Raw genomic sequence first — 27,381 nt, forward strand, 5'->3', positions numbered from 1 at the left:
GATTGTTCTGGGAAGTTCAAACAATACAGGGAGGTATAACATGGAAAAACATCTCCTATTGGTTCTACAATCTCAAACTATAACCAGTTCAACATTTATTTCCTCAGGCTTTTTTTCTATACGCATACACACATATATTTAGTAGAAGCACACACATATTTTTACATAAATGAGATCATGATACAGGTAGTGCCACAGCTTTTACTTTTTTTCTTGAATGTATGTCACAGACATTTTTCATGTTCCTGTTTTTGTGCATGATTTTTGTGTATTACAGATATGTTTTAAAACAGTTTTACTGAGATATACTTGACATGTCATAAATAGTATATATTTAAAGTATATAATTCAATAAGTTTTGACATATGTATGACATTGTGCATGTCTGGTACATTTTTTTTATCAGATTTATCCCTAAATATTTCATGCTTTTTGTTCTGTTATTAATGGTATTTTAAAATTTCTATGATTGTTGCCAGTGTAGAAAAGTAGAACTAATTTATGTGTATTGATCTTGGATCATGCAACCTTGCTAAACTCACTAATTTGTTAAAAGCTTTTTCGTAAAGTCTATAGGACTTTATTTTTTCTTTTTTTGGAGCAGTTTTAGATACAGAACAAAATTTAGTTGAAGGTTCTTTTGCATGTGAATGTCCAGTTGTTACAGCATCATTTGTTGAAAGGATGGTCTTTGCTCCATTTTATTACCTTTGCTGCTTTGTCAAAGACCATTACTATGTTTATGTGGGTCCATTTCTGGGCACTCTGTTCTGTTCCCTTTGTTCCTTTGCTTGTACCACAGTGTCTGAATTACTACAGCTTCAGAGTAAATCTTGAAGTCAATTTTTCTACTTTTGTTCCTTCTCCTTCAATACTGTGTAAGCTATTTTGAGTCTTTTGCCTTTCCAATAACATTTTAGAATCAGTTTGTTTATAGCCACAAAATAACCTGCTGGGATCTTGATGGAAATTGCATTAGATCTATAAAGTGGGGAGAAAGCTGGTGTCTTGACAGTATTGAGTCTTTCTACATACATGGAATATCTTTCTTTTAGTTCTTTTTTGATTCCATTCATGAGTTTTGTGGGTTTTCTCATATAGATCTTGTCCATATTTTGATAGACCTAAATACTTCATTTTGAGGGATGCTAACATAAATGGTATTGTGTTTTTAGTTTCAAATTCCACCTATGATTGCTGGTTTATTGTAAAGTGAATGACTTTTACATATTAATCTTGTTTCCTGCAACCTTGCTATAATCACTTACTAGTTTTGGGAGATTTTTGTTAGTTCTTTTTGATCTTCTACATTACATGATCATATCACCTGCAAACAAAGTTTTCTTTCTTTCTTCCCAATCCATATATATATATATATATATATATATATATATTGTCTTGTCTTATCGCATCTGATTGCATTAGCTTAAACTTCCAGTACAGTGTTGAAAAGGGGTGTTGAGAAAGGACATCCTTGCCTTGTACCTGATCTTAGTGGGAAAGCTCCAAGTTTCACACCGTCAAGTGTGATGTTGGTTCTGGGGATTTTGTAGGTATTCTTTATCAAGTTGAGGGAATTCTCCTCTATTTCTTTTTTTTTTTTTTTAATTTTTTTTTTTTTTATTTACTTATGATAGAGAGAGAGAGAGAGAGAGGGCAGAGGGAGAAGCAGGCTCCATGCACCGCGAGCCCGATGTGGGATTCGATCCCAGGTCTCCAGGATCGCGCCCCGGGCCAAAGACAGGCGCCAAACCGCTGCGCCACCCAGGGATCCCTTCTCCTCTATTTCTAATTTACTGAGAGTTTTTATCATCCATGAATACTGGATTTTGTCAAGTACTTTTTCTGTATCTAGTGATATGATCATGTGATTTTTCCTTTTTAGCCTGTGGATATGATGGATTAATTAATTGATTTTTGAATGTTGAACCTGGCATGCATACCTAGGATAAATCTTACTGACTGTGGTGTATTATACATTGTTGGATTTGATTTGCTGATACTTTTTTTGTTTTTGTTTTTTTTTTTTTTGAGGATTTTTCTATCTATGTACGTGAGTGATACTGGTCTGTTTTTTTCTTTTCTGTGGTATCTTTGTCTAGCTTTGGTATTAGGAGAGCAGTAGCCTCAAAAAATGAGTTAGGAGGTATCCTCTTTGCTTCTGTCCTCTGAAAGAGATTGTAGAGAATTGGTATAATTTCTTCCTTTGATGTTTGGTAGAATTCACTGGTGAACCCATTTCAGCCTGATGTTTTCTGTTTTGGGAGGTTTTTGTTAAGTCAATTTCTTTAATAGATATAAACCTACTCAGACTCCTTATTTCTTGTGTGAATGTTGGCAGCTTGTGTCTTTCAAGGAGTTGAGCCATTATTGTCTAGGTTATCAAATTGGGCATAAAGTTGTTCATAATATTACTTTATTATCATTTCAATGTCCATTAGATCTGTAGTGATATACACTTTTTAAATTTCTGAGTAGTCATTTGTGTTCTCTCTCTCTTTTTTAGTTAGCTTGGTTAGAGGTTTATTAATTTTTTGGTTTCATTGATTTTACTCTGCTGATTACCTATTTAAATTTCATTGATTTCTCTTATTATTTCTTTTGTTTACTTTGGATTGGATTGCTCTTTTTCGAGTTTTCTGAGGTGTGGAAAAAGCTGTTGATTTTAGATCTCTCTTCTTATCTAACATAGACATTCAGAGCTATAAATTTCACACTATGCACTGCTTTTGCCATATGCCATAAATTTAGTTTTGTTTTCATTTTCATTTACCACAGAATATTCTTAAAGGTCCCTTGGAATTTCTTTTTTATCATGTGTTATTTAGAAGTATGTTGTTTAATCTCTACATATTTGGGGGTTTTCCAATTCCCTTTCTGTTACTGATTTCTAGTAGTTTGAGAACAGATATTTTAGAATTTCCATTTTTAAAAATTTGTTAATGTATGTTCTGTAGCCCAGACTGTGGTTTGTCTTGGTGAATGTTCCATGTAAGCTTGAGAAGTATATGTATTCTGCTTCTGTTGGATGAAATAGTATATAGGTGTCCATTTTATCCAGTTGATCGATGGTGGTGGCGAGTTTAACTTAGTCCATACTGATTTCTCTGCCTGCTGGATCTGTCCTTCTGATAGAGGGGTGTTAAATCTCAACTTTAATAGTGCATTTATCTATTTCTCCTTGCAGTTCTATCAGTTTTGCCCCATGTGGTTTGATACTCTGTTGTTTAGGCATGTACACATTATACTTGATCTTAGCCAAAACGCCAAGAAGCGATAGGCATGTACACATTAAAGATTGTTGTGTCTTCTGGGAATCGACCCCCTTTATCTTTATGTAATGATTCTCTTTGTCCCTAATAACTTTACTTGCTGTAAGGCCTGCTATGTCTGATATTAGTATAACTATGCCTGTTTTGTTTTTTAAAAAAAACTTTTTAAAATTTATTTACTCATGAGAGACACAGAGAGAGACACAGGCAGAGGGAGAAGCAGGCTACGTGCAGGGAGCCCGATATGGGACTTGATCCCGGGTCTCCAGGATCAGGCCCTGGGCTGAAGGTGGTACTAAACTGCTGAGCCACCCAGGCTGCCCTGTTTTGTTTTTTTCTTGATGCATGTTAGTAGTTTGTTTTTCTCCATCCATTTACTTTTAATTTATATGTGCCTTTATATTTAAAGTGGGGTTTTTGTAGACAACATGTAGTTGACTCTTTTTTTTTGATCCACTCTGATAGTCTTTTTCTTTAAATCATTGTAGTTTTACTTCGTCATTTCAATCTGGATGACTTTTATTTCTTTTTCTTGCCTTATTGGGCTTGCTACAATCTCCAGTCTCCAGTACAACATTCACTAGAAATTGTGAGAGCAGACATCCTTGCTGTGTTTCTAACCTCAGGCAGGAGTACATTCATTTGGAAGCCAGGTGTGAATTTTTCTTAGTTTGGTACTAGATATTTCTGCATTTCTAGAAATATTCTTGAGATCTTGGGAGGGGGATGCAATTATTTGGGTATTATTTTGTAAGGTGGACCAGAACAATGTTTCTTTTAGTGGAGGAGTCAGCAAACCATGACCTGTGGGGCACATCTCATCCATCACCTGTTTTTATAATGGTCTGCAAGCTAAAAACAGTTTTTCCATTTTGAAGTGGCTGAAAAATAGAAGACAATTTTGTGACTTGTAAAAATTATATAAAATTCAAAGTAAAGTGTGTATAAATAAAGTTTTGTGGGAGTACAACTCTACTCACTTATTTATATATTACCTATGGTTGCTTTCCTGCTACAGCAGCAGAGTCGAATAGCTGCCCTGGAGACCATATGAATCACGGAGCCCCAAATATTTACTGTGTGGCCCCTTAGAGAAAATGTTTGCTGACTTCAGTACAGAGGTAATCTAGCCACTGCAGAGCTAAAAAGCATTCTGAGTACTTTGATGCCCTGTCAATCATGAGGTGCCCTGGTTGGTGGGAATAGGAACTATGTTTGACCCAGTTGGAACTCAGAGGATCATTCCCTCTTGCTGGTGGTTCTTTCCCTGGCTAGTTTCTTTATGCACGTGTCTTGGTGAACACCCAACTGAAGCTTCAAGGTGGGCCCCATGTAAACCTCCAGAGATTCTGTTTGGGCAGTTCACTCCTGCCTGTGCTATGCCCTGTGTACTCTCCCCTCCTTGATCTATTGGGATGCTTCTCAATGTAGGGAGATTGCCAGGCTCCCCCTGGGGTCCCTACCCCCATGCTGGGCAATATCTGGGGCAGCCCTCAAGCTCATCTCAGTGCTTTCCCATCACTTGGGAAGCACTGCTCTTCATTTCCTGATGTCCGGGTCTCTCTTGAAACTGTTGTTTTATATATTTTGCCTGTGGTTTTGTGTTTGTTTTTTGTTTTTTCCCAGTTGTTTCAGGCCAGAAATAAATCAGGTCCCTGTCAGTCCATCTTGGCCAGAAGTAGAAGTCTAATTCTGTCTTGAACTCCCTTTCCACAGTGAAATTATTTAGTAAATGGAACTCTGTGCCTCTCTTATAGCTTTAACTCCATGTACTTCATCTATCATTGTGTTTGAAGCAGAATGAACCGTGTAGAGCAGTGTGGCTTTACACATAACACAGCCATTCATCTGTGGTGCTTTATCTTTCCGGATTCATGGTTCCTGAAAGGAGTGTCTTGCTAGCTAATAGTAATGAATTTTCTGGTATTGTTGCCTTTTTTTTTTTTTTTCCAAGAAAAGCTGCTTTCCGTTTGGAGAAGCAACCCTGTCGCTGAGAAGGTGTGGGAGGATGCCACCTGCAGGTTTTTGTGTTGAGCCTCCAAAGCAGAGCACATCCTTACGGAGATGCCCACCCTTTGAAAGCCCCATTGGCCGTTTGGGGTTTGTGGAGGGCTGGGGATGGGGCAGGCAGATGAAGGATTGGGGACTGGTTAGCTGTGTGCATTCAGGACATTCTGTCCTTCTATCCTTACCTTGGTGTTTTGAATTACTGTGTTCCTTCTCTGCTTTCCCAGCAAGCTGTTTTTCAAGGGTAAGCAGATAAGTTTAAAAAAAAGAGAGTTAGCAATCTTTATGTTATTAGCCTTTTCTCTGCCTGAAGAATCTTGGGGAGATGCTGAGGTTGCCATGGTTTTCCTTCACTGCCAGGTCCTGCACTAGAAGAAACAAGGGACTGTGAAGGGCCATTGCTAACATCCTTTTGCCCATAGAATCTGTTTGCCTTTCTGTATTTCTGTTGACCCCTAGAAACACTTGGAAAGTCATCCTAAAATAACAGTTCGTCGGTAGAACTTAGACTCAAGGCAATGAATGCTTTCCTTTTCTTTTTCTTTTTTTTTTTTTTTAAATTTTTATTTATTTATGATAGTCACAGAGAGAGGGAGAGAGGCAGAGACATAGGCAGAGGGAGAATCAGGCTCCATGCACCGGGAGCACGATGTGGGACTCGATCCCGGGTCTCCAGGATCGCGCACTGGGCCAATGGCAGGCGCCAATCCGCTGCGCCACCCAGGGATCCCTGCTTTCCTTTTCATTACAACTGGTTAGCCAGCCTTGGCTTCTGTGCTGTCATTTGAGGCACAAGTGGACATTAGGCCGAAAATGGGTGAGCTGCTGATGTTAACTGGACCACCTCGAAAATCCCTGATCTAAAACAAAGAAGAGTGACTTTTGGGGTTAGGACAGACCCTTGACTCTGAGTCAGAGGGCAGCCAGTGGAAAATACCATTCCACCTTCACTCGGGGGCTCTCTGTTGATAGGGTTTCTTACTCCGTAGATATGCTTCCTGGATTCTAGCAGAAAGTTGTGCCCTCGTTCTGGACTTCTGTGTTCTTCGATCTGTCCGTGTCGTCATGTGAACTAACAGTGGGGAAGTAGGCCAGCCAGACTGGCAAATCTGAGCAGCTAATCTTTGAACCCTTGCAACCATCACTTCACAGACAGCTATCCTGGAAGATGCCCTTTCTGGTCGCTGTCATCCACCCCAGGATTTTCTTCCTTGAAACTTAACACAAAAACAAAAATAAAAACATCTACTCATAGGACTTGCTCTGGGAGTTTCCCCAATGTAGTAATTTGCTTCATCTAGCAAATCCAGCTGTCCTCGTCTGTCTCTTCTTTCCTCTTATCCAGAGAGAGCTCTTCCTTGAATAGTCAAATGTGAGAATTCCCAGTACTTCTCTCTGGGCCCTAGACTAACACAACATCAACTACGTCTCCTATGATCTAAACTCAGAGGGCTAACTAGTATTGCCCATGAGCCGTTCCCTCTGCTTTTTTGTGCAAGCCTAGCAGGCCCTCTGGTCTTTTCTTGATTTGGGCATATTTATTAAAGTGTGCTCTGTGCTGCCACTTGGGCTGAGAACTGCAGCAAAAACACAGGAAAAGAAGACACAGCTCTAGCTGTGGGGTCCCTTGTCATGTGTTGGGTTGGGGCCCTGAGTTTGCCGTTCCTAGGAATGTCATCTGTTTTATTTACTTGTTAAAATGTAACTTTTTGCTGTGGGCAATTTCAAAACTATGTAAGTAGAGACAGTAAGTTAATGATCCCATTTTGCTCATTAATTGTTTCAACAATTAACAATTCCTACTAATCAGCCTTGTTTCATCTCTGTCTAGCCACTTCCCCATCCCACCCACCCTCTGGATTATTTTTTGAAGCAAATCCTAGACATCATATCATTTCCATGGTGGATATTTGGAAATACATCTGTAAAGTATGTTTATAAAAGATAAGTTGTTTTTTTTTTTTTTTTTTTTTTTTAAATATAACCCCAGGGATGCCTGCATGGCTCAGTAGTTGAGCATTTGCCTTCGGCTCAGGTCGTGATCCCGGGGTCCTAGGATCAAGCCCCACATTGAGCTCCCCACAGGGAGCCTGCTCCTCCCTTTGCCTGTGTCTCTGTCTCTCTCTGAGTCTGTCATGAATAAATAAATAAAATCTAAAAAAATGAATAAAATAAAATAAAATATAACCACAATGCCATGATCACCCTTACTAAGTGAACAGTAATTCCTTAACAGAATCAAATATTCAAGGTTCAGATCTCCAGATTGCCCACGATGGCTTTTTTTTTTTTTTTTTTTTGGTCATTCAATTCAGGATCTGAATATGGTGGTCTATACATTGCAACTAATTGATATGTCCCTTAACTTTCTTTAATGGATAGGTACTTTTGCCAACTTTCTCTTTATCCCTTTGCTGTTTCTCGGTTGAAGAAGCAGGGTCATTGGCCCTGTACTTTCCCACTATCTAGACTTGCTATTTGTAATCCCATATATTGTTTAACATATTCCTCTGCCCCACATATTTTCTGTAAATTGGTAGTTAGATTTTGCGGCTTGATCAGAATCAAGTTTATTATTTTTGGCAAGAATACATTGTGATGATTGTCCCTCTCTGATCTACAGCCACCAGATAGCCCTCCCACAATTACATGATGTTCTGTTAGAGGATGGTTTTTCGAAATGTCTAAAGATAGGAAGCATCCAAACACCTAATTATTCCAAAGGGAGTTTTCAAAAACAATGATTGTATTAGTTTTCTGTTGCTGCTGCAATAAATTTGCACAGACTTAGGGTCTCAGCCTACAAGTTTATTATCTTACAGTTCTGTAGGTCAGAAGTTCAACACAGATCTTCCTAGACCACGATCAAGGTGTTGGCAGGGCTGGCTCCTTTCTGGAGGCTCCAGGGAAGAATTCATTCCCTCACCTTTCCTGACTTCTCGAGGGCCCCCCACATCCCTTGGCTTATAGCCCCCTTCTTCAGGGTTCAGAGCCAGCAAGCTGTGTCTCCCTGACCCTTTTTGGAGTCTCCCTCTGAACACAGCTGGGAAAGATACTCCGTTTTGAGGGACTCAACGATTACACTGAGCCCACCTGGATAATCCAGAACACTCTCCCGTCTTGAATTCCTTAGCCTTATTCACATCTGCAGAGTTATTTTGCCATGTAAGGTCCCTTGTTCTCAGGTTCCAGGGATTGGGATGGGGACATTTCCAGGGGGCCATTTTTCTGGATAGCACGATGCTCATCCACTCTTAAAAATTAGCACCATTGCCATACTGACAGGCGATTGATAGAGCGTGGCTTGTTGCAAATGATTATGATATTGTAGTGACAGGGTTAGGTGGTGGAGGGCAGACTAGGAGTAATGAGCTAAGAATGTGACATTAGCATAATTTCACACAGCTCTGCATAACTGTGTGAGTCTTGATTATTTCTGTATCTGTAAGTAGCAGCATTTTATCTTGCTCATTGCCCCTCAGGTGACCATCCTCCATCCTCTTAGAAATGCCACCGTGAGCCTGGAGAAGCTCAGGTCATCAGTATGATTATTAATTACATGCAAAGCATCTCCATTATCTGGGCCTTCTGTGTCTTTGGATTATGGAATGGAGACTTACTGTAGCACTTTCACATAGTGAGGAGGTGCCAAGGTCTTACAGAAATGATCCGAGTGGCACACAACTTTTGACTCTCGTTCTGTTTTGCATTAGCAAGATAACCTTTTGATATAGTTAGGTCAGATAGTGAGTTAAGGTTGAGAGAGAAGAGTGTAGTAGTATAGGTATTTTTTTTTTATTTATGATAGTCACAGGGAGAGAGAGAGAGAGAGAGAGAGAGAGAGAGAGAGAGAGAGGCAGAGACACAGGCAGAGGGAGAAGCAGGCTCCATGCACCGGGAGCCCGACATGAGATCTGATCCCGGGTCTCCAGGATGCGCCCTGGGCCAAAGGCAGGCGCCAAACCACTGCGCCAGCCAGGGATCCCAGTATAGGTATTTTCATTCATAATCTGTGTCTCTACCAGTTAAAGCAATGACAAGGCTTTAATGATTCTTTTCCTAATTGAAAACTGTAGAGGAGTCTCCTTTCCTCTTGTTAAATTGTGTTGCCTTTTAATCCACATTGACCTTTGATCCTTGATCCTTGATATAGATTATTCTGGGGATGCATTTGGAATTTTGCTGTAGCATCGGTCATCCTATAGCAGTACTAGGTTGACGACAGATTTATCTTGGAGGACATCCAAAAGGTTGTTACTGAAGACCAAAAAGACCTCATTATAAAGCAATTTTGCTATAAAATGGTCCCTTGGAACAATCCCTGGAGACATCAGGTCATTTGTATAGTTAAAAATGTACATAGTGTCAAAAAATGTTACTAAGGGGTCCTTACCTCACACCATTAATTTAAATAAATTCCAGATGAGTTAACAAGTTAAGTGTAATGGCTTAATTCCATAAAAAGACTAGGAAAAAAATAAGTAAACTTTAATATGATCTTGGGTAAGAAAAGACCTTCATGATTTCTGCTTTTGTAGGTTATGCTTTACCGTGAAACCGTCACTTAAAAATTCCGATCAACAGGTGAAGCTGCACGTGACATGTTGCCCTCACCTAGCATATTGCTGGGGTAGAGAGAGTCATTATCATTAGACTCAGCCCCAGAACATTCTTCCCAATGTACCTGAAAGCAGAGAAAAAAAGTTCAAAGAGCTCACTGAGACTACCTAGTTAAAAACAAAAACAAAGAAACAACATCACGTTTTATAGAAAGGATCTCGAGTAACTTGAATTCTCCTATCTCTAAATTTCAAAATCTAGCAAGGTAATTTATCTTCATTTTTTTAAAAACAAAAATGCTATTTTACTATACATTGTTTTGTATCCTGCTTTTTTTCACTTAATAACAAGTCCTGAACTTTTTTAACACCAAAATGTTCATGTACAATATCACTTTTAATTGCTATATAGTGTTTTACTTATGAACATACTATATGTTTTTAAACCAATCTCTGTGTGTGGGCATTAGCTAGTTTCCAGTTTTTCACTATTATAAACGTATCAGTCTGGGTCCAATCGGGAAGAAGAAATTTGAACAGGGAAAATTTAATATTTAATCTCCTTGCAGGAGATTAAGGTAACAAGGAATTGGTTAGCAAGAGTTAAGCAGACAGAAATAGAGGTATAAGGTGCAATCACTGGCTGAGATCAGGTATCCTAGGACATGCCCCACGCCCCCAGGACTGCAGTCACCAAGCAGGTGTCCTTGTGGTGCTCAGCTGATGGAACTTGCTGAGAATCTGTGGAGCTGGAGGCATTCTGTTGTAAAATGGCCCAAGGAGAGGGTGTGTCGGGAGGAGTTGCCGGTCTCTGGGTATAGCTGGCCACTATACCCTGAAGGAGCTGCCAGTTTTGCAGGAACTTATCAGGAAAGCAGCCAAACACTGTCCTGCAGTGTTCCTGCAGCCCTGTCTATTGACGAGACTGGCAAAGGAAAAAATATTTAAGGGATCCAGATGCATTTTCACTGAGCAGTCACGCACAGGTTATCAGCGGATAACCAGCCCAGGAGAGGTTTCAAGGAATATCCTCATGTGTACTTCATTGCATACCATCTGCATGTTTTCTTACTTTCCAACATGTGGAATTGAGACATGAAAAGGTGGGCGTGATTTGCTATGTAGAAAGGTATGTTTCCTGTCCTCCCATGACAATGTTTAGGAGCTTCTCTTTCCCACATTAGTTAATCCTGGGCATTAATATGCTTTTAAGTCCTTACAAATATGATAATTTTTAAAAAGTCATCATTGTTTTTTATCCCTATGTTAAAAATTGATAGTCAAAGCTTTTATTTTTCCTTTGTTATCTTTTTTTTTTTTTTTTAAAGATTTTATTTATTTGTTCATGAGAGACACAGAGAGAAAGAGGCAAAGACACAGGCAGAGGGAGAAGCAGGCTCCATGTGGGACTCAATCCTAGGACTCCGGGATCACGACCTGAGCTGAAAGCATAGGCTCAACCGCTAAGCCACCCAGGTGTCCTTTCTTTGTTACTCTTTTGTGAATTTCGTGTCTATATCCTTTGCCCATTTACAAAATTGGAATATTTTTCTTATTGATCTGCTATGCTCTTTATGTATTAAGCATCAAAAAGCTTAAATGTTGGGGCACCTGGGTAGCAGTTGGTTAGGCATATGCCTTCAGCTCAGGTCATGATCCTAGGGTCCTAGGATTGAGTCCCCCATCTGATTCCCTGCTCAGCGGGGAGCCTGCTTCTCCCTCTCCCTTTGCTGATCCCCCTGCCTGTGTGCTATCTCTCTTTCTCAAATAAATGAATAAAATCCTAAAAAAAAAAAAAGAAAGTTTTAATGTTGATATATTAAATCTTACGTTATTTCATTTATAATATTTAAAAACTTTATCGGGGGATCATTTTAGTTTAAGGTGTGCGGTAGGTATTTATTTAACTTTTTTTCTTTATTTTCTCCTAATATTAACTGTTTTTTCTTTCTTCCTGACCTAAAGTGTTATTTTTACAGTATATTGAATTGCATTACATGCCTGGCTATGGACTTCAAATTGTTTTCCTTTGGTTTTTAGTAGCCTGTTTCACTTTTCCTTCCAGAACAGGATGCAGGCCTGGATGCCCTGTCCTCTATCATAAGTCGCCAGAAACAGATGGGGAAGGAAATTGGGAATGAACTGGATGAACAAAACGGTAAGAGCATGTCTGGGGTTGAGCACCTTTGCTGTTTAGTGTAAACACTAAAGGCATGAGTATTTGTTAAATGATTTTAATGCTGGAAAACTCGTGGAGTAGTTTAACATGGATGGATTATTACAGTTTAAAGCAGTTGAGGATGGTTTGTGGCAGATTTAGATTATAGTTAACTGAATACTTTGCAAAGAAATTTGATAAGAAATTCCTAGTCCTTTGTCGCTGCTTTTTAAAAATACTTTGTTTTACGAGCCACACATCCCAGGGGTTTTTCCTTTAATAATGTGATGAAATGTGATAATGTGATGAAATTGCTCAGAGCGTTGTACACTTATGTGTGGCACACTGGGGTGCGGGGACTCTGTGTCATCCACCTACCCAGTGGAGGTGGCTCTTCTTCCCTCATAAATACCATGCTGCGGGGCAGAAAAATGCTTGAAGATCTCTGTTCAGAACTCAGTGTGACAGATCTGGTTGGAGCAAGATTAATTTGCAAACCACAGCAGGATGGCTTGGGAGAAACAGCTTTGTTGGGGGCCTACCTGAAAAGCTCCTGTGCTTGTGGCATGTGATGTGAGGGGATGGGGTCTGTTGGAGTGCTATGGTGGTCAAAATGGAGGGGAGCAGGACAGATGCAGGAGATTGATGGCACTTGTACTGTGGTGGACAGTCGGGGGTCTGTGAGTGGAGATCCCAAGTCCAGCTGGGACATGTTTAGAAATGCCAGTGAGTCATCCACGTGAAAGTGTTGAGTAGACAGTTGGAGGTTTGATACCAGAGCTCAGTGAGAGCACAGGACCAATGAGAAGGGATGTCAGAACGAGAAGGGATGTCAGAAGCCTCTGCATGGAGGTGGTGAGTGAAAGCATAGGAACAGTGGGGTCTCCATCTATGTCATTGCACTTAATCAGTAACCTCTAGCCCTCTTTGATAGCGATGGTGCTCAGAATGGCTGAGGGGCCTCCTGGTGTCACATCACTTTTATAAGTGACAGCATTGAAATGCCAATGCAGGTCATCTGATTCTTGTGACTGCTTTTTCTACCACTCTGCCCTTCCTCTCTAAGGAAGATGACATAGGGAGAGAAAAGTGGAAAATTCTGAGGTTTGAGCTAGCTCTGTGATAGTGCCATGGAGGCTCATGATGGCATGGCTCCCAATAAGAATGGCCACAGACCTGTGAACATGGCAGCCCTGGGAATGGATGATGCTCATTTTGAAGGCAGGGCTGCACATGTCAAAACTATATAGCAAGAACTTCTCTCCTCGATCTCCACAAAGAATAAGTTCATTTCTTTCTATAGTACTATTACATTCATCATAAATAAATAAATTTCATCTATTTATCATCTATTATATATATATTTTTTAATATAAATTTATTTTTTAGTGGTGTTCAGTTTGCCAACATATAGAATAACACCCAGTGCTCATCCTGTCAAGTGCCCACCTCAGTGCCCGTCACCCAGTCACCCCCACCCCCTGCCCACCTCCCCTTCCACCACTCCTAGTTCATTTCCCAGAGTTAGGAGTCTTTCATGTTCTGTCTCCCTTTCTGATATTTCCACTCATCTATTATAAATAAATATGTGCTAAAGCAAATGGAGAAACCCCCATCTTTATAATCTTAATAATGGTTATTAATAGTTCAAGCACAGAGGGAAGGACATTTGAGTCCTTTTCCTGATGGGGCTGACCTGAATGTAGTAATTTATATATTTGCATATTGAGAGAGTGTTGGTATAGGCATAATTGTTCTTTTTTCTTTAAGATTTTATTTATTCATGCATGAGAGACACAGAGAGAGAGAGGCAGAGACATAGGTGGGGAGCCCGATGTGGGACTTGATCTCAGAGCCCTAGGATCATGACCTGAGCCAAAGGTGGATGCTCAACCACTGAGCTACTCAGGTGCCTGGTATAATTGTTCTTTAAAAAAAAACCATTTTTTTCTTATTTATTTATTTTACAGAGCAGGGAGGGGCAGAGGGAGAGGGAATCTTAAGTAGAACTCCTCACTGAGTGCCGAGCCATACACAGGGCTCGATCCCACAACCCTGAGATCAAGACCTGAGCCAAAACCAAGAGTTGGACACTCAACTGATTGAGCCACCCACCCAGGCACCCCTAATTGTTCTTTATCTAAAGGAAATACAGTCTCTTTAGTGGTCAGATTAGAAAGGATTCTAGCTGCCAAAGTGGTAAAGCCTGCCCGTCCTGTGATGTGCCTCGGTAAGCCACTGTGTAGTCATTTCTGAGGAGGTGGCTAAGAGCTGATGGTGCATTCTTTGGTGGGTGACTTGCTGACTTCCTGGGTGAGATCACCATGTATCTTTCCAGCATAAGCAGTCATGCCAGCATGTCCTTGTCTTGTCTGCCCTGTAGCCTGGTGGTTATCATACTTTGCAGCCTGTTAGAATCACTTGGCAGGGCTGGGGGCGGGGGGGGGGGTGTTAAACTCCCTGAAGCTCAGGCCATAGCAGTGTTAGTTTTCTTTTGCTGCTCTAACAAATTACCACAGACTTAGTAGCTTAAAAATGACACATACTTACCATCTTACAGTTCTGGAGGTCAGAAGTCTGACCCGCATCTACCTGGGCTAAAAATTAAATTAAATTTAATTTAATTTAATTAAAAAAAAAAACAGCAAGGTGTCTGCAGGGCTGCATTTCTTTCTGGAGGCTCCAGGGGAGAATTAATGTCCTTGCCTTTTCCAGCTTCTAGAAACTTCCTCCATTCCTTGGCTCATGGCCCTCTCCTCCCATCTTTAGAGCCAACACCAGTGAACTGAGTCCTTCTAACATCACATCATCTTGACCTGTAATGTCTGTCTCTGTCTTCCGCTTCTAAGGACCTTTGTGAGTCCATGTGACCCACCCAGATAATCTAGGATAACTTCCCCATTTTAAGGTCAGTTGATTAGCAACTTTAAGGCCCCTTGGCCATGTACCATAACTTATTTACAGGTTCCAGAGACTGAAATGTAGACACCATCCAGGGACCATTATTCTGCTCCCCAGAATAACTGGGTACTTATACCAGTTAGGCCATAGTCTCCAGGGGTGGGGCCCACTCAGCCGCATCTTTAAGTCTCCCCTGATGGTTCCAGTGTGCTGCCAAGTTTGAGAACCAGCACCTGCACTGAATATCAGCACTCTCCTTTTGTGTTGTCTCTCCCATGCCCACTTTGCAGCTACAAATCCCATGCGTGCGTGCTGAAGGACACTCAGAGTTACGCACATGCGTGTACCATCATTGTCAGGGTTCTGATCTCATGTTTTGGCTCCATCCTTTTCTGTTCTTCCTCTGTACCTCCCAGTCCTCAGCTCCATTCCAGCCCCGGATGCATACATGTGTCCATAGACAAACAGGAGATATTTTTCCACTCAGTTGCCAAAATAAGCTGTTTTCTCCATGGTGGCCTCCCAGAGCGATTGCAGTTAGGCTGGTGGTTTTCTGATGTGCACATTTGCTCCTCAGAAATAAGGCAGAGTCAGCCACTTTCCTTCATAGGGACTGAGAGACTCTGAGGATAAAAAATTATATCCCTGCCAAGACTACAATCAGCCTTTATTCCTTTTGTGAAAATCAGAAAGGCCATTATATCTGTAGGTATTGAGAACAGGGTGACAGCCCCATCTGGAATTTTATTGTTGACCTGGGTGTATAATGCAGAGCCAGGGCCACTGGAGAAGGATACCACATTTGTTGTAAACATCTCCATTTGATTTACTGACCAACTGAATCAGCCTGTTGGTTTTTATTAAACAAGAAAAACAATAGGCAAAGATAATGGCCAGCTGGCCATTTTGGAATAAACAATCAAAACATTGCTAACAAAGTACATTGTACTTAGAACATAACCGCAAAGCTGAAGAGCCAAATTATCATCAATTTAGGAATTCAGGTTCTAGTCTTCTCACATAGAATTAGAAAGGGCCAGAACAGCACCAGTAACTGCCCTGTTCATATGCCAACGACCAAGCCTCATGAGGAAAAGGATTAGCAATTGGGTGAAAATCCCAGTATGGGAGACCTAAATTACACCTGGGTGTGGGGGTCGGGGAGCAGGTGAAAGTAGGGGTCGCAGGAGGGCAGGGTGGGGAACTGAACCAAGGAGATCACCTCGTGGAAATACAGAATTCAGTCCCCTTCTGTTCATGAAGAAACATGGATGGCCGGGCACAGAATGGGCAGTCATGGTGCTTACTTACCAAACAGTTCCCTAAAGTTTATGCTCAAGGACAAGGCCTTTTGAAAAGAATGCTAATGCAAGAAAATGAATAGAATCGACTTGACTAATATAGTTGTTCCTAAGACTTAACTTTGACTTTGACCCAGCCTTAATGTCAGCACCAAGAAGGACCATGGAGGCACAGTTCCTCTGGTAGAAACAGCACCAAGAATAGGCTGTTAAACAAATTTCTGCTAATGTGTGCCAATCGTCAACATTCTTTTTTTTTTTTTAAGATTTTATTTATTTATTCATGAGATACACAGAGAGAGAAAGGCAGAGAAAGAAGCAGGCTTCATGCAGGGAGCCTGATGTGGGACTCGATCCAGACTCTGAGATCATGCCCTTAGCGGAAGGCAGATGCTTAACCGCTGAGCCACCCAGGCATCCCAATCGTCAACATTCTTTTCGATGTTCAGATGTCCCAACTTTGGCCCAGTCCTTCTGATGCTTCTATCTTAATCTTTGAGCACTTCCTTGTTTTCTGAAAGGAATGAAAATGACAAAGAAGGAAACCTGTCTTTGTAGTGTCAGTGCTGAGGTTGAGGAGACCAGTGTGTCCTTTCAGAAAGCTAGAAAATATGACTAATGTCCTTGAAGGACACACAGTGACCAAAGATTCCATATACACATCAGTGAATTGCCATTGTAAAGGGCTGTTAGAGCTGCTCTGCTCAATTTTCATGTTGAGCATTTAGGAAAGTGACGTGGTAGACTATTATTCAGCCCTCCCAAATACGCATGTCCTGATTGTCCTGATCTCTGGAATCTGTGAATGGCACCTTATATGGCAGAAGGGACTTTGCTGATGTGTTAATAATGATGTAGGGATGTTGAGACAGGGAGGTCATCCTGGATCATGTGTTTCGGTCCTAAAATGTGATCACAGGTGTCCTTATAAAAGGGAAGCAGAGGGGCACCCAAGTGGCTTAGTGGTTGAGCATCTGCCTTTAGTTCAGGTTGTGACCCCGAGGTCCTGGAATGAGTCCCACATCGGGCTCCCTGCAGGGAGCCTGCTTCTCCTTCTGCCTATATCTCTGCCGCTCTCTCTGTGTCTCTCATAAATAAATAAACAAAATCTTTTTTTTAAAGGGGGGAGGGGGCAGAGAGGGATTTGAGACAGAAGAAGGCACAGGTAACTGAAGAGATGCTATTCTGCTGGCTTTGAAGATGGAGGAAGGGGCTGTAAACCAAGGGATATGGAGAACACAGCTCTAGAAGCTGGAAAAAGCCAGAAGATGAATTCTCCCCTATAGCCCCTGAGGGGACACTGTAACTTCAGTCCAGTGAAACTGACTTTGGACTTCTGATTTCCAAGACTGTAAGGGAATAAGTGTGTGTGTGTGTGTGTGTGTGTGAGAGAGAGAGAGAGAGAGAGAGAGAGAGAGATCTTCTTAGATCACATTTGATTCCAGAACATGCATATATGTCTGTTTGACTATTGGAGAACCTGGTGCATGGTTGGGGAGGAAGAATTTTCCCTCTGCCCTTTATGGTCCTTCCAGCTGGGTTGGAAATCAAATTGACCTGAGACAGATTTATAGGAGAAAATCAAATTTAATTTTGTAACACAAGGGAATTCACATGGACATGAAATTCGAATGTGCATTGTTTAAGGTCCTACGTTTGTTTGTGGTAATTTGTTAGAACAGCAACAGGAAGGTAATATAAGTAGTGATGGTGTCTTTTTATCAGTTGTCAGTGAATTCTGGCTAACCACCATTATGCTAAAAAACGTATTTTGAGTCTTCCAAGTGTCTGTAGCTCCTCTTGAAGAGACTTCTTGAAAGCAGACTTCACAGAAGGAAGTTTGCATTCCTGCTGCCCCAGTCAATCTCTACCAGAAGACCTCTCAAACTGTCTATTTAGCACTTTGATAATAGAATTTAGTCTTGTATTAATGAAAGAAATGTGTGGGCAGTTTGGTGAAGGAATCTTTTCATGGACTATCCAGGATCAGAATTTCCCAAAGTGTGTTAGGCAAGGTGATTTTAGAAAATATATTAAGAAACACTTTTCCATTTAATAGTTGCATATTTCACCGAAATGAAAATGACTAACATTTGAAAACTGTGATTTCACAGCAATATAAAATTTCCCTATTCAATTAAATCATATAAGCAGAAAAATAAGCATAATATGTACCATAATAAGCATAACATTTATGTAATAATATGTTATTATAGAAGCATAACAGTGAGTTGATATAAAGGAAAACATTAAGTGTATATGGTGCAGGTGAATTATGAACATGGCAAAGAATTCTAAAGGTGGTATTTGAAAAGCTGACATTTGGAAAACACCACCATAAGAAGACTCTTTTTGTTCAAGTCTGGGTTGCTAGAGAGTACTTACTTGGTTTTCAGCCTTGTCCTAGTACAACGCTCTGTGATTTAATGAGTGCCCCCTTTTCACTTGGCCTACCTGGCGGTGAGATCACACATTAGACAAGCAGAGGGGTTGAAGGACCAGCTGGAATGATGCCTCCCAGCCCTGCGAGCTTGTAGCTCTGTAAGGCAGTGGCCGTGGTAGACGCACTGGTATTGCACCCCTAGAACCTAAACACAGCTGCCCTTTGAGGGAAGCAAGACAGGCAGAAACCGCTTCTCTTTCAAGGAAATATAAAATGGCCTGAGGTGTAGGGAGTTCCTGTGACTGCTGGGCAGGTGACGTGTGAGCAGAGTGACACCTGATCCACTACCCAGAGCTGTGTCCCAGGAGAGCTGTGACCCCAGGAGAGCTGTGCCCAGACTTTGCAAGCATTTCCCTGTAGCATCAGATGCTTTACTGGTCAGGCCGGCTTTTATGAATTGAACTGGGAATGTAAGCCTCCGCCCCCAAATTTGGAATACAGACACATAAATGTCAGGTGGGGAAATGGTTTTCTCTAAGTGGCTGCGCTGACCTGGATTCAAGTTTCCTTTACTGGGATTTCGTTCAGTGGATTTGGCCAACTGCTAAGATTAGTGGAGCAGGGTCTCACGCCTGAACTTCATTCATAAAGAAGTTTGTGAGTTATTTGTCTTTGAGATTCTGAGGGTGGGAAGGAGTTTGGGGTCATATGTCCCCCAGCACCCATCCCCTGCTGTCTTCCCATCTTTGGAAGAACTGCATTCAGCCATCTCTGACCTGTGGCCCTCTGTGCTTTCCTCTGAGGTCTCCTGGCAAAGGGTGGTTGGGGAGGGGGGAGCATTGTGAATCCTCTTCATGTGCAAAATCCCCAGTGGCAGCTTGTGTTTCTTCCACCCACATTTCTACATAGGTTTGCATGGTTGAGATTAAATAAACTTTTTTTTTCCCTATCACACCTAGTAACGTCTTTGCCCTAAATCCAAATTAATATTTTTTCTCCCCCGGTGCATTCCCCCTTCGCTCAGCAAATGTGGAGTGCTGATTCCATGCTAAGCTCTGTGCTGGAATGCATGCATCCAGCTGTGGTAAAAGACACGGCTTCTGCCCTCTTGGAGCTTTTGTTCTAGTGAGCGAGGCAGAGATTAGAAAGAGAACTCCACAGATCCCCATCCTCTAGGGAGACCATGGTAAGCAACATACAGGGTACTGCTAGAACATGCAACAGGAGAGTCTGACATAGTATGTGAAACTCAGGAAAGCCTTTTCCCGAGGAAATGATGTTTGTACTGAGATTTAAAGGGAAGAACGTTTCGAGCAGAAGGAACAGCATATGCAAAGGCCCTTATGTGGAGAGGAGTCAATAAGGTTGAGGAATGTTGTGAGAAGGCCAACGTCCCTAGAGTGCAGAGAGCCTTGGAAGATGAGAACAGAGAGGAGGCTGAGGGAAGGCAGGAGTCATGTAGGGGTGGCCATCGACCACCACTGTGCAATGCCCTGAGCATGCATCAGGTTAGTGCTCTCTGTTGCTCGAAGTTGACCAATTTCCTGTCATTTTATCTGTTTAATTTGCTTAGACTAAGGGAGACAGGTCTATAAATGCATTTCTGTGCTCTTTGCATTGTTCGACAATAGCACATCTAAACTGAGAGTGCTCAGCCACTTTTGGGGAGAAGAAATGAGCATGGTGGCAGTGGGCATTTATTCTTGATCAAACATGGTTCTTTATATCATGAAAACCAGCAATAGCACCTAAAAACCAAATCCTTTCTTTTCTTTTCTTTTTTTTTTTTAACTTCACTTCCTGTCTGGTTGGAGAAGACAGACATTAAACAGGTATTTCCCCAATTCAGGGTATTTTCTCTAATCATGATAAGAGCGGTCTGAAGGAGGCCAGCTGCCACAGCAGAGTTAGCACAGAGCCCCTCGGCCAGGTGGTGCCTAAGGTCTCAGGGACAGGCCGAAGTTAGCTGGTGAAGGGGTAGCAGCTAGTTGCCGCATCTAGGGAGTGGCTGGACATCCCATGTGAGTTCTCGGCAGCTGGAGAGAACCTCGCAGGTCTGAGAAATCCAAAGAAGGCTTTTGTGGCTGGGGAAGAGTGAGTCAGGAGGCGAACAGACCATGATGCAGTAGTGTAGGGACCCAGAGCCAGGGTTGGGAGGGCTTCACAGTGTGAACACCTAGTAAGCCCTGAAAATTACAGAGATTTTATATTTTCCTGGGAAGGACTATGGTTTACTTTAGCCACAATCAACAGTCCTAGTCAGGAAACGGTTATGTTAACAGAAATTTTGAAGAGGACTGCGGCTCCGGGCTAATTTATACTATTTCTTCTTTTCAAATATACAAAAGCCGATACATCGTCCTCCAAATAGCACTTCTTAGACACCACAAGTACTGTGTTTGGTGCTTTCTTTTTTTTTTTTTTTAATCATTGAGTCCATTACATTTTATAATTACCATCGGTTTTTCTTTTTTAACTCTTTGTTTCTCAGTTTCCAAACATGTGCTTTTAAACCATCTTTTTTGTTTTTGTTTTTTTAAGATTTTATTTATTTATTCATGAGAGAAAGAGAGAGAGCCAGAGACATAGGCAGAGGGAGAAGCAGGCTCCCTGCAGGATGAGGCAGGGCAGCATGAGCAAAAGGCAGATGCTCAACCACAAGCAACCCATCTTTTTATTATTGAGTTTTCTCATTGAGTTGCATAGGGGCCAGATAATTATGCCCTACCTATATTGTACTGCTTCTTCTCTACTTGTTAGGATGTCTTCTGGGGTGTGGGAACAGTCACAAGTAGTCACCACTCCACATGTGCCACGTGAGAAGGGATAGTTTCCAGGCCGAGGAGACAGGGCTTTGGAAATGCTTTCTGGAGCATCTTTCTGAATTCTCCTCTCCACATATTGATGTGACTTCTCACCTCTCTGCTCCCTCTGTCCATTTCTGCAAGAGGCACATAAAATCTACTTCAATGTTTGTGACTTTTGCGGTTTTTCCATGTGACTGGGTCAATTTTTTAATTTTATACATTTCAAGGAAAAGCTTTTAGGCAGATATATGCACAGGGTTGTTTTATTTTATTTTGGTGGTTGTATCTTTTTATCATTTTGGAAATATCTGCCTTTATTTCTAATCTTTTTGCCCCTTAGGGCTGTTGGTCTGGTAGTAAGATCACTACCTCAGCTTTCATTTGGTTAGTGTTTGCCCAATATAGTGATTTTCACACTTTGTGGTCTAAGGACCGCTTTGTATTCTTAAAAAATTGTTGACAGCTCCTGAAAGCTCTGGTTTGTGTGGGTTATCTCTATCAACACTAACTGCATTTGAAATGAAAAGCAGGCATTTTAAAAACATTTATTAATTCTTTTAAAAAAGATACGCCGGGACACCTGCACCCCGATATTTATAGCAGCAATGTCCACAATAGCCAAACTGTGGAAGAAGCCTCGGTGTCCATGGAAAGATGAATGGATAAAGAAGATGTGCTCTATGTATACAATGGAATATTCCTCAGCCATTAGAAACGACAAATACCCACCATTTGCTTCGACGTGGATGGAACTGGAGGGTATTATGCTGAGTGAAATAAGTCAATCAGAGAAGGACACACATTATGTGGTCTCATTCATTTGGGGAATATAAAAAATAGTGAAAGGGAATAAAGGGGAAAGGAGAAAAAATGAGTGGGAAATATCAGAAAGGGAGACAGAACATGAGAGATCCTAACTCTGGGAAACGAACTAGGGGTGGTAGAAGGGGAGGTGGGTGGGGGTGACTGGGTGACGGCCACTGAGGTGGGCACTTGACGGGATGAACACTGGGTGTTATTCTAGATGTTGGCAAATTGAACGCCAATAAAAAATAAATTTATAAAAAAGAAAAGACAATAACACACCATTGCATGTTAACATAAATAACTTGATTCTTAAGAACAATGACCCCCAAACATAAGCAGCTTCAACTAGCAAATGCTTATTACATTTTTTATCTTTCAGTGTCTGTCCATCATAGGTCATTGGTGGGCATAATCAAATGAGATCTCTCGCTGATGGAATAGGCAACCTTTTTTTTTTTTAAGCTTTTATTTCTTTATTCATGAGAGATGCAGAGAGAGAGGTGGAGACTCAGGCAGAGGGAGAAGCAGGCTCCCTATGGGGAGCCCGATGTGGGACTTGATCCCAGGACCCCAGGATCACACCTTAAGCCAAAGGCAAATGCTCAACCACTGAGCCACCCAGATGCCCCTAGCTAACCATTTCAAACATTGCAGGACACTGTGTCAGAGATAAGAGAGCTCTCAAAGGATTTGTTGCTGCAATTAAATGCTCTGGCCCAGAAGCGACTGGTCAACTTCTTTCTCAGCTCATTGGTCAGAGCTAATAGTGTGCCCTTACCCAGCCGTCAGAAGGTATAATCCTACCAGTTTGTCTAGTTGAGTGATGGAGGGGACAGAAAGCACTGGTTGAATGGCACATAGGAATATCATGGGAGCAGTGTTTAGCTGTAAGGGCCAGACTGCCTCTGATACTTCCTACCTTGAGCAAGTTACTTCTCACTTAAGCCTTTCCTTTGTAAAATGGGGATTTTAGTGCCTATTTCATAGTGTTGTTAGAATAGTGCTTCACACACACACTGTAAATGCTGTCAAAAGTGTTTTCCATTATTAACTATATTCACAGTACAGACTTCCAAGTCAAAATGGTAGGCTGAGCTGATGGGTGACTCCTCCCACTTCTTCTTCCAAACACGTGGAAATGTAAGATGAAACATTTTTTGAAATGGTTTTATAATTCTTAGCTGACCTAAAGCAAGAAAGGGAGTTCTCCAGGTGTCAGGAATGAAGGCACTTACCCGTCACAGTGAGTGGAATTGAAGACTTACGGCCCTCAGAGCTGGAACAGATCTGTCCCTTAGGGATCCAGGTGTAAGCACCCATGTGGAGATGGGAATTGAGGCTGTGGACCCCAGGCCTTGTGAGGGGCTGCACGTGGGTCCTCCATGTAAAGCCAGGAGCTGGGAAATGACACTTTTATGAGAAAGCTAATATCCTCCACCCCTTCCCAAGAATGAGATCAGTTAGGCCACCCACCTTGGGCCGTGGCCACCTTATATTTTTAACATGCATACCTTAGTTTACATTTTTCTAAGAAAGTCTAAAGCAAATAAATATTTCAGAATAAATCAAGTTTAGAATGCTTAAACTTCCTTCAAACTCCTCATCTTTCATGCTGGTTTCAAAGGAAGCCCCCCCCCCCAACATACCTTTTATCCCTACAGTCAATATTTTATTCAGATTTACCAGCATAGTTTACTGATTTCTGCTATAATTGTTGTAGTCATTCTGTTACTTCTTCTGGTTGATTTTTTAAAAAATTTTTTGGAACTATACTTTTAAAACACCAATATGCTTTAATGCTCACAATTGCTTTTTTCCACAAAAGTATGTTTTGTTTGTTTTTAAAGAGAGAGGGAGACAGAGGCAGAAGGAGAGAGAGTCTCAAGTAGATTCCATGCTCAGTGTGGAGCCCAATACGAGGCTTAATGACCCTGAGATCATGACCTGAGCCAAAACCAAGGGTTCGACACTCAATCAACTGAGCCACCCAGGCACCCCCAAAAGTGTGTTTTTAAGGTTGTAAAATCTATTAAACCTTTGAGTATTACTTAGAACATAAAATTTCTCCTTTTGTTCCTCACATTATTCCTGTTTTCTCTGGGTGAGTTTTGGTTTTCATCTCAGTCTTTGCCTTTCATGCTGTTTCAGGCTAAATTATATCCCCTCAAAATTCGTATGTTAAAGTCCTAACTCCCAGAACCTGAGAATGTGACTGTGTTTGGAACTTGGGTCTTAAAATAGATGATTAAGCTGAAATGAAGTCATTAGGATGGAATCCTCATCTACTATGATTGATGCCCTTATATGAAAAGGAGATGAGGACCATGTGAGCATGCAGGGAGAAGGTGGTTGTCCACAAGCCACAGAGAAAGGCCTCAGAAGAAACCAGCCATGCCAACACCTTGATCTCATACTTTTAAAGCCTGCAGCATTGTGAGAAAATAAGTTTTTGTTGTTTAAGACACCTATCCTTGGTACTTCGTTGTGGCCACCCTAGCAAACCAATACCTATGGCATGAAATTCTTTATTGACTTAATATTTATGAATTAAGGACCATGTCAATGAGTATGAGTAGCTAACATAGGCTTTCTTGTATTTAGGTGGGTTTATTACCCCAAAATCTTTTTTCTTGAATGGGAGGTTTAGCTATGTAGTCCGTTTCAAGGGGCAGGGTATACCAGTAGGCAAGTCTCCCTTTGGGTATGTGGTTAGGAGGGGGAGAATCATGACCTTTCACTCTCTCATTCCAGAGTTAACTACGGTAAGGAGAACTTTAACCTTCAGGTGACATCTTTTATATGTTTTCTTTCTTTTCTCCTCCCTGTCTTTTCTTCTTTGACTCATTCACTAGCCTGGCTGCCAACACCATGGGCACTCCCCAGGCAAGCCTTCCTCTCTAGAGAGAGCTGTTCTGGGGGTTCCAGCTGGGACCTGATACCGCAGACTTAAGTCTACACAGGACAGGCCCAAAAGCCAACTGGCTCAGCTTTTCTGTAGACAGTTCTCCACTGAGATGCCCTGATTCCTGCCTGACAGCCACTTCTTTGTGGGCCATTCTTTGGCTCCCAATAGCCATTGACTTACTCCAAGCTTGGAGCCTCTCCAGAGTTCTATCAGGAAGAAAGAGCTCCTATCTTTAGCTCTGATGATGTATTTCAGGTTCTACTTTTGGTTGGCTTGTCGATACAGTCCCAACTATCTTCTTCTAAAGAAAGCATTTAAAATGACTTACTCACTGATAACACTCTGTGTTTTCAGGGCCACCATGGATTTCTTCTTTCAAGAAATATTTTTACTGGTATTGCATTGTGCTCTGGGGAAGAGAGGGGGAAGCATGTGTGTTTACTGTCTTGAGCTTAGAGTCTCTCATATTTTTTTACAAGGTCACAAGTATCTATAGAAATTGTTTTGCAGAAACAGCTAGTGTTCTGGAAGCTTCTGTTAAACAAGTTTTTTAATATAGTCTGTGAAAGTTGTTTTCTAGGGCTTCTGTGATATGAAGGATACCTCCAAGTTATCACTGATGTGTTTATAGATAAATTTTCCTAAAGATAAGACAACTGGAGGTATCAAAGAAGGTGATTATTTTCCATTCACTACAATATTATATACCTGGTAAATGTAAAATCAGTTTTTTATCAGAAAGTTCATTTTTTAAAAAAAAAGGATTGGGGGCACCTGGGTGGCTCAGTCAGTTAAGCATCCAGCTATTGTTAGCTTGGGTCATGATCTCAGGGTTGTGAGATCGAGCCCCACATCTGGCTCTGCACTGGATACGGAGTCTGCTGAAGATTCTCTCTCTCCCTTTCCCTCTGACATTTCCTCCCCCTCCCTCTCTGAAAGAAAAAAAAATCATTACTCATTTCTAGGGAGGGGCTAGATTATAGTAATGGGGTCTGGTGCAGAGGGGAGAGAGAGAGAGAATGATTTAGCAGAGCAAGTATATTGTTCCAACAATAATTGTCTAACACCAAATGGGTGACCAATAACTTAATTCAGTGTTGACACTATTTACCTGGAGATAAAGTTAAAGTCCACAGGTTTAAGGGCTCAGTCCCATGACTGTCCTCACCTTAGATGTCAGCCTCAAGTCCTGAGTATCCTCAAGTACCTTTGAACCACTGGCTATAAACACTGGGTTCCCAAAACACCCCTTCAGGGTTCAGTAGTTTGCTAGAACCACTCACAGAACTCAGGAAAATGCTATATTTATGATTAATTTTTTTAAATAAAGGATATAACTCAGGAAATACAAATGGAGAAGGTACATAGGTCAAGGCCTTGGGGTGGAGGTGCCCACAGTTTTCATGCCTTCTTCAGGCACATCACCCTCCTCGCACATTGGTGTGCTCACCAACCCTTAGGAAGCTCTCTAAGCCTCATCATTGGAGAGCCTTTTATCGAGGCTTCATTACATAGGAATGGTTGTTAAAATGTTTGGTCACACGAGGAACCTGGATGCTTTGAATTTGCTGACTCTGCAAAGAATTCCCAGGCGCAGGCATGCGTGGTGTTTATCGACTAGCTTTAACTCTGATGATGACCTGGGTTGGACCCACGTTGGGCCCCAAGCACTAATGTGCCCATCTGTTCTAGGCCCTCCTCTATTGCTTTTTTTCTAGGCCTACATCATGGTCTCCATTCTGGCCATGAAGCTCCTCTGGAAGGCCATCTAATGAGAGAGAGGCAAGGATTTTCCAAAGGAAAAGCTTGTGGAAACAGTTGTCAAGAAAAGGGGATTTTCCTCTGGCCCTAGGATAGCCGGCCTAGGTGATTCATCAGGCTTCCTCTCCCCAGGCTTCACCACAGTTCCTATTTGACTTCCAAGAGGGAGGCTGTGAGGCCAACCGTAGCAGCTGAACTGGAGAATGGATGGCAGAAAAGCAAGCCAAAACAAGAGACCAAAGAGAATCTCAGAAGAAAGGCCAAAGCAATCACATGGAGAGAGGTCACCCTGGAAGGTCTACATCCTACCACTTGGGCTCAATGATAATACTGTTCCTCCTCCTTGGTGCCTTTGCAGGAAGGGAAAACCTTGGAACTCTCCTTGGAGGCCGTGTCGGGGGTCCCCAGGATCAGTGATTTGCTGGAAGGGCTCAGCATATACGTGCCTACTCACTACATTTGCTTATAACCCTCAGATCAGCACTCACAGTACTTTTGCAGTTAATCACAGATGTGTGTG

The 27,381-nt window shown here is 41.6% G+C and overlaps 1 protein-coding gene across 3 annotated transcripts in view; it reads left to right on the plus strand.

The window, feature by feature from the left end:
* Positions 1-27,381, plus strand: part of STX8 (syntaxin 8) — a 252,314-nt gene that overhangs the window by 45,796 nt on the left and 179,137 nt on the right. For all 3 annotated transcript variants that reach the window (XM_055305919.1, XM_055305920.1, XM_055305918.1), the window contains exon 6: positions 11,904-11,996. In XM_055305919.1, coding sequence (XP_055161894.1) covers positions 11,904-11,996 — 93 coding nt within the window. The remainder of the gene's footprint in view (positions 1-11,903; positions 11,997-27,381) is intronic.

Source organism: Nyctereutes procyonoides, unplaced genomic scaffold, assembly GCF_905146905.1.
Source record: "Nyctereutes procyonoides isolate TBG_1078 unplaced genomic scaffold, NYPRO_anot_genome, whole genome shotgun sequence".
Classification (NCBI taxonomy): Eukaryota; Metazoa; Chordata; class Mammalia; order Carnivora; family Canidae; genus Nyctereutes; species Nyctereutes procyonoides.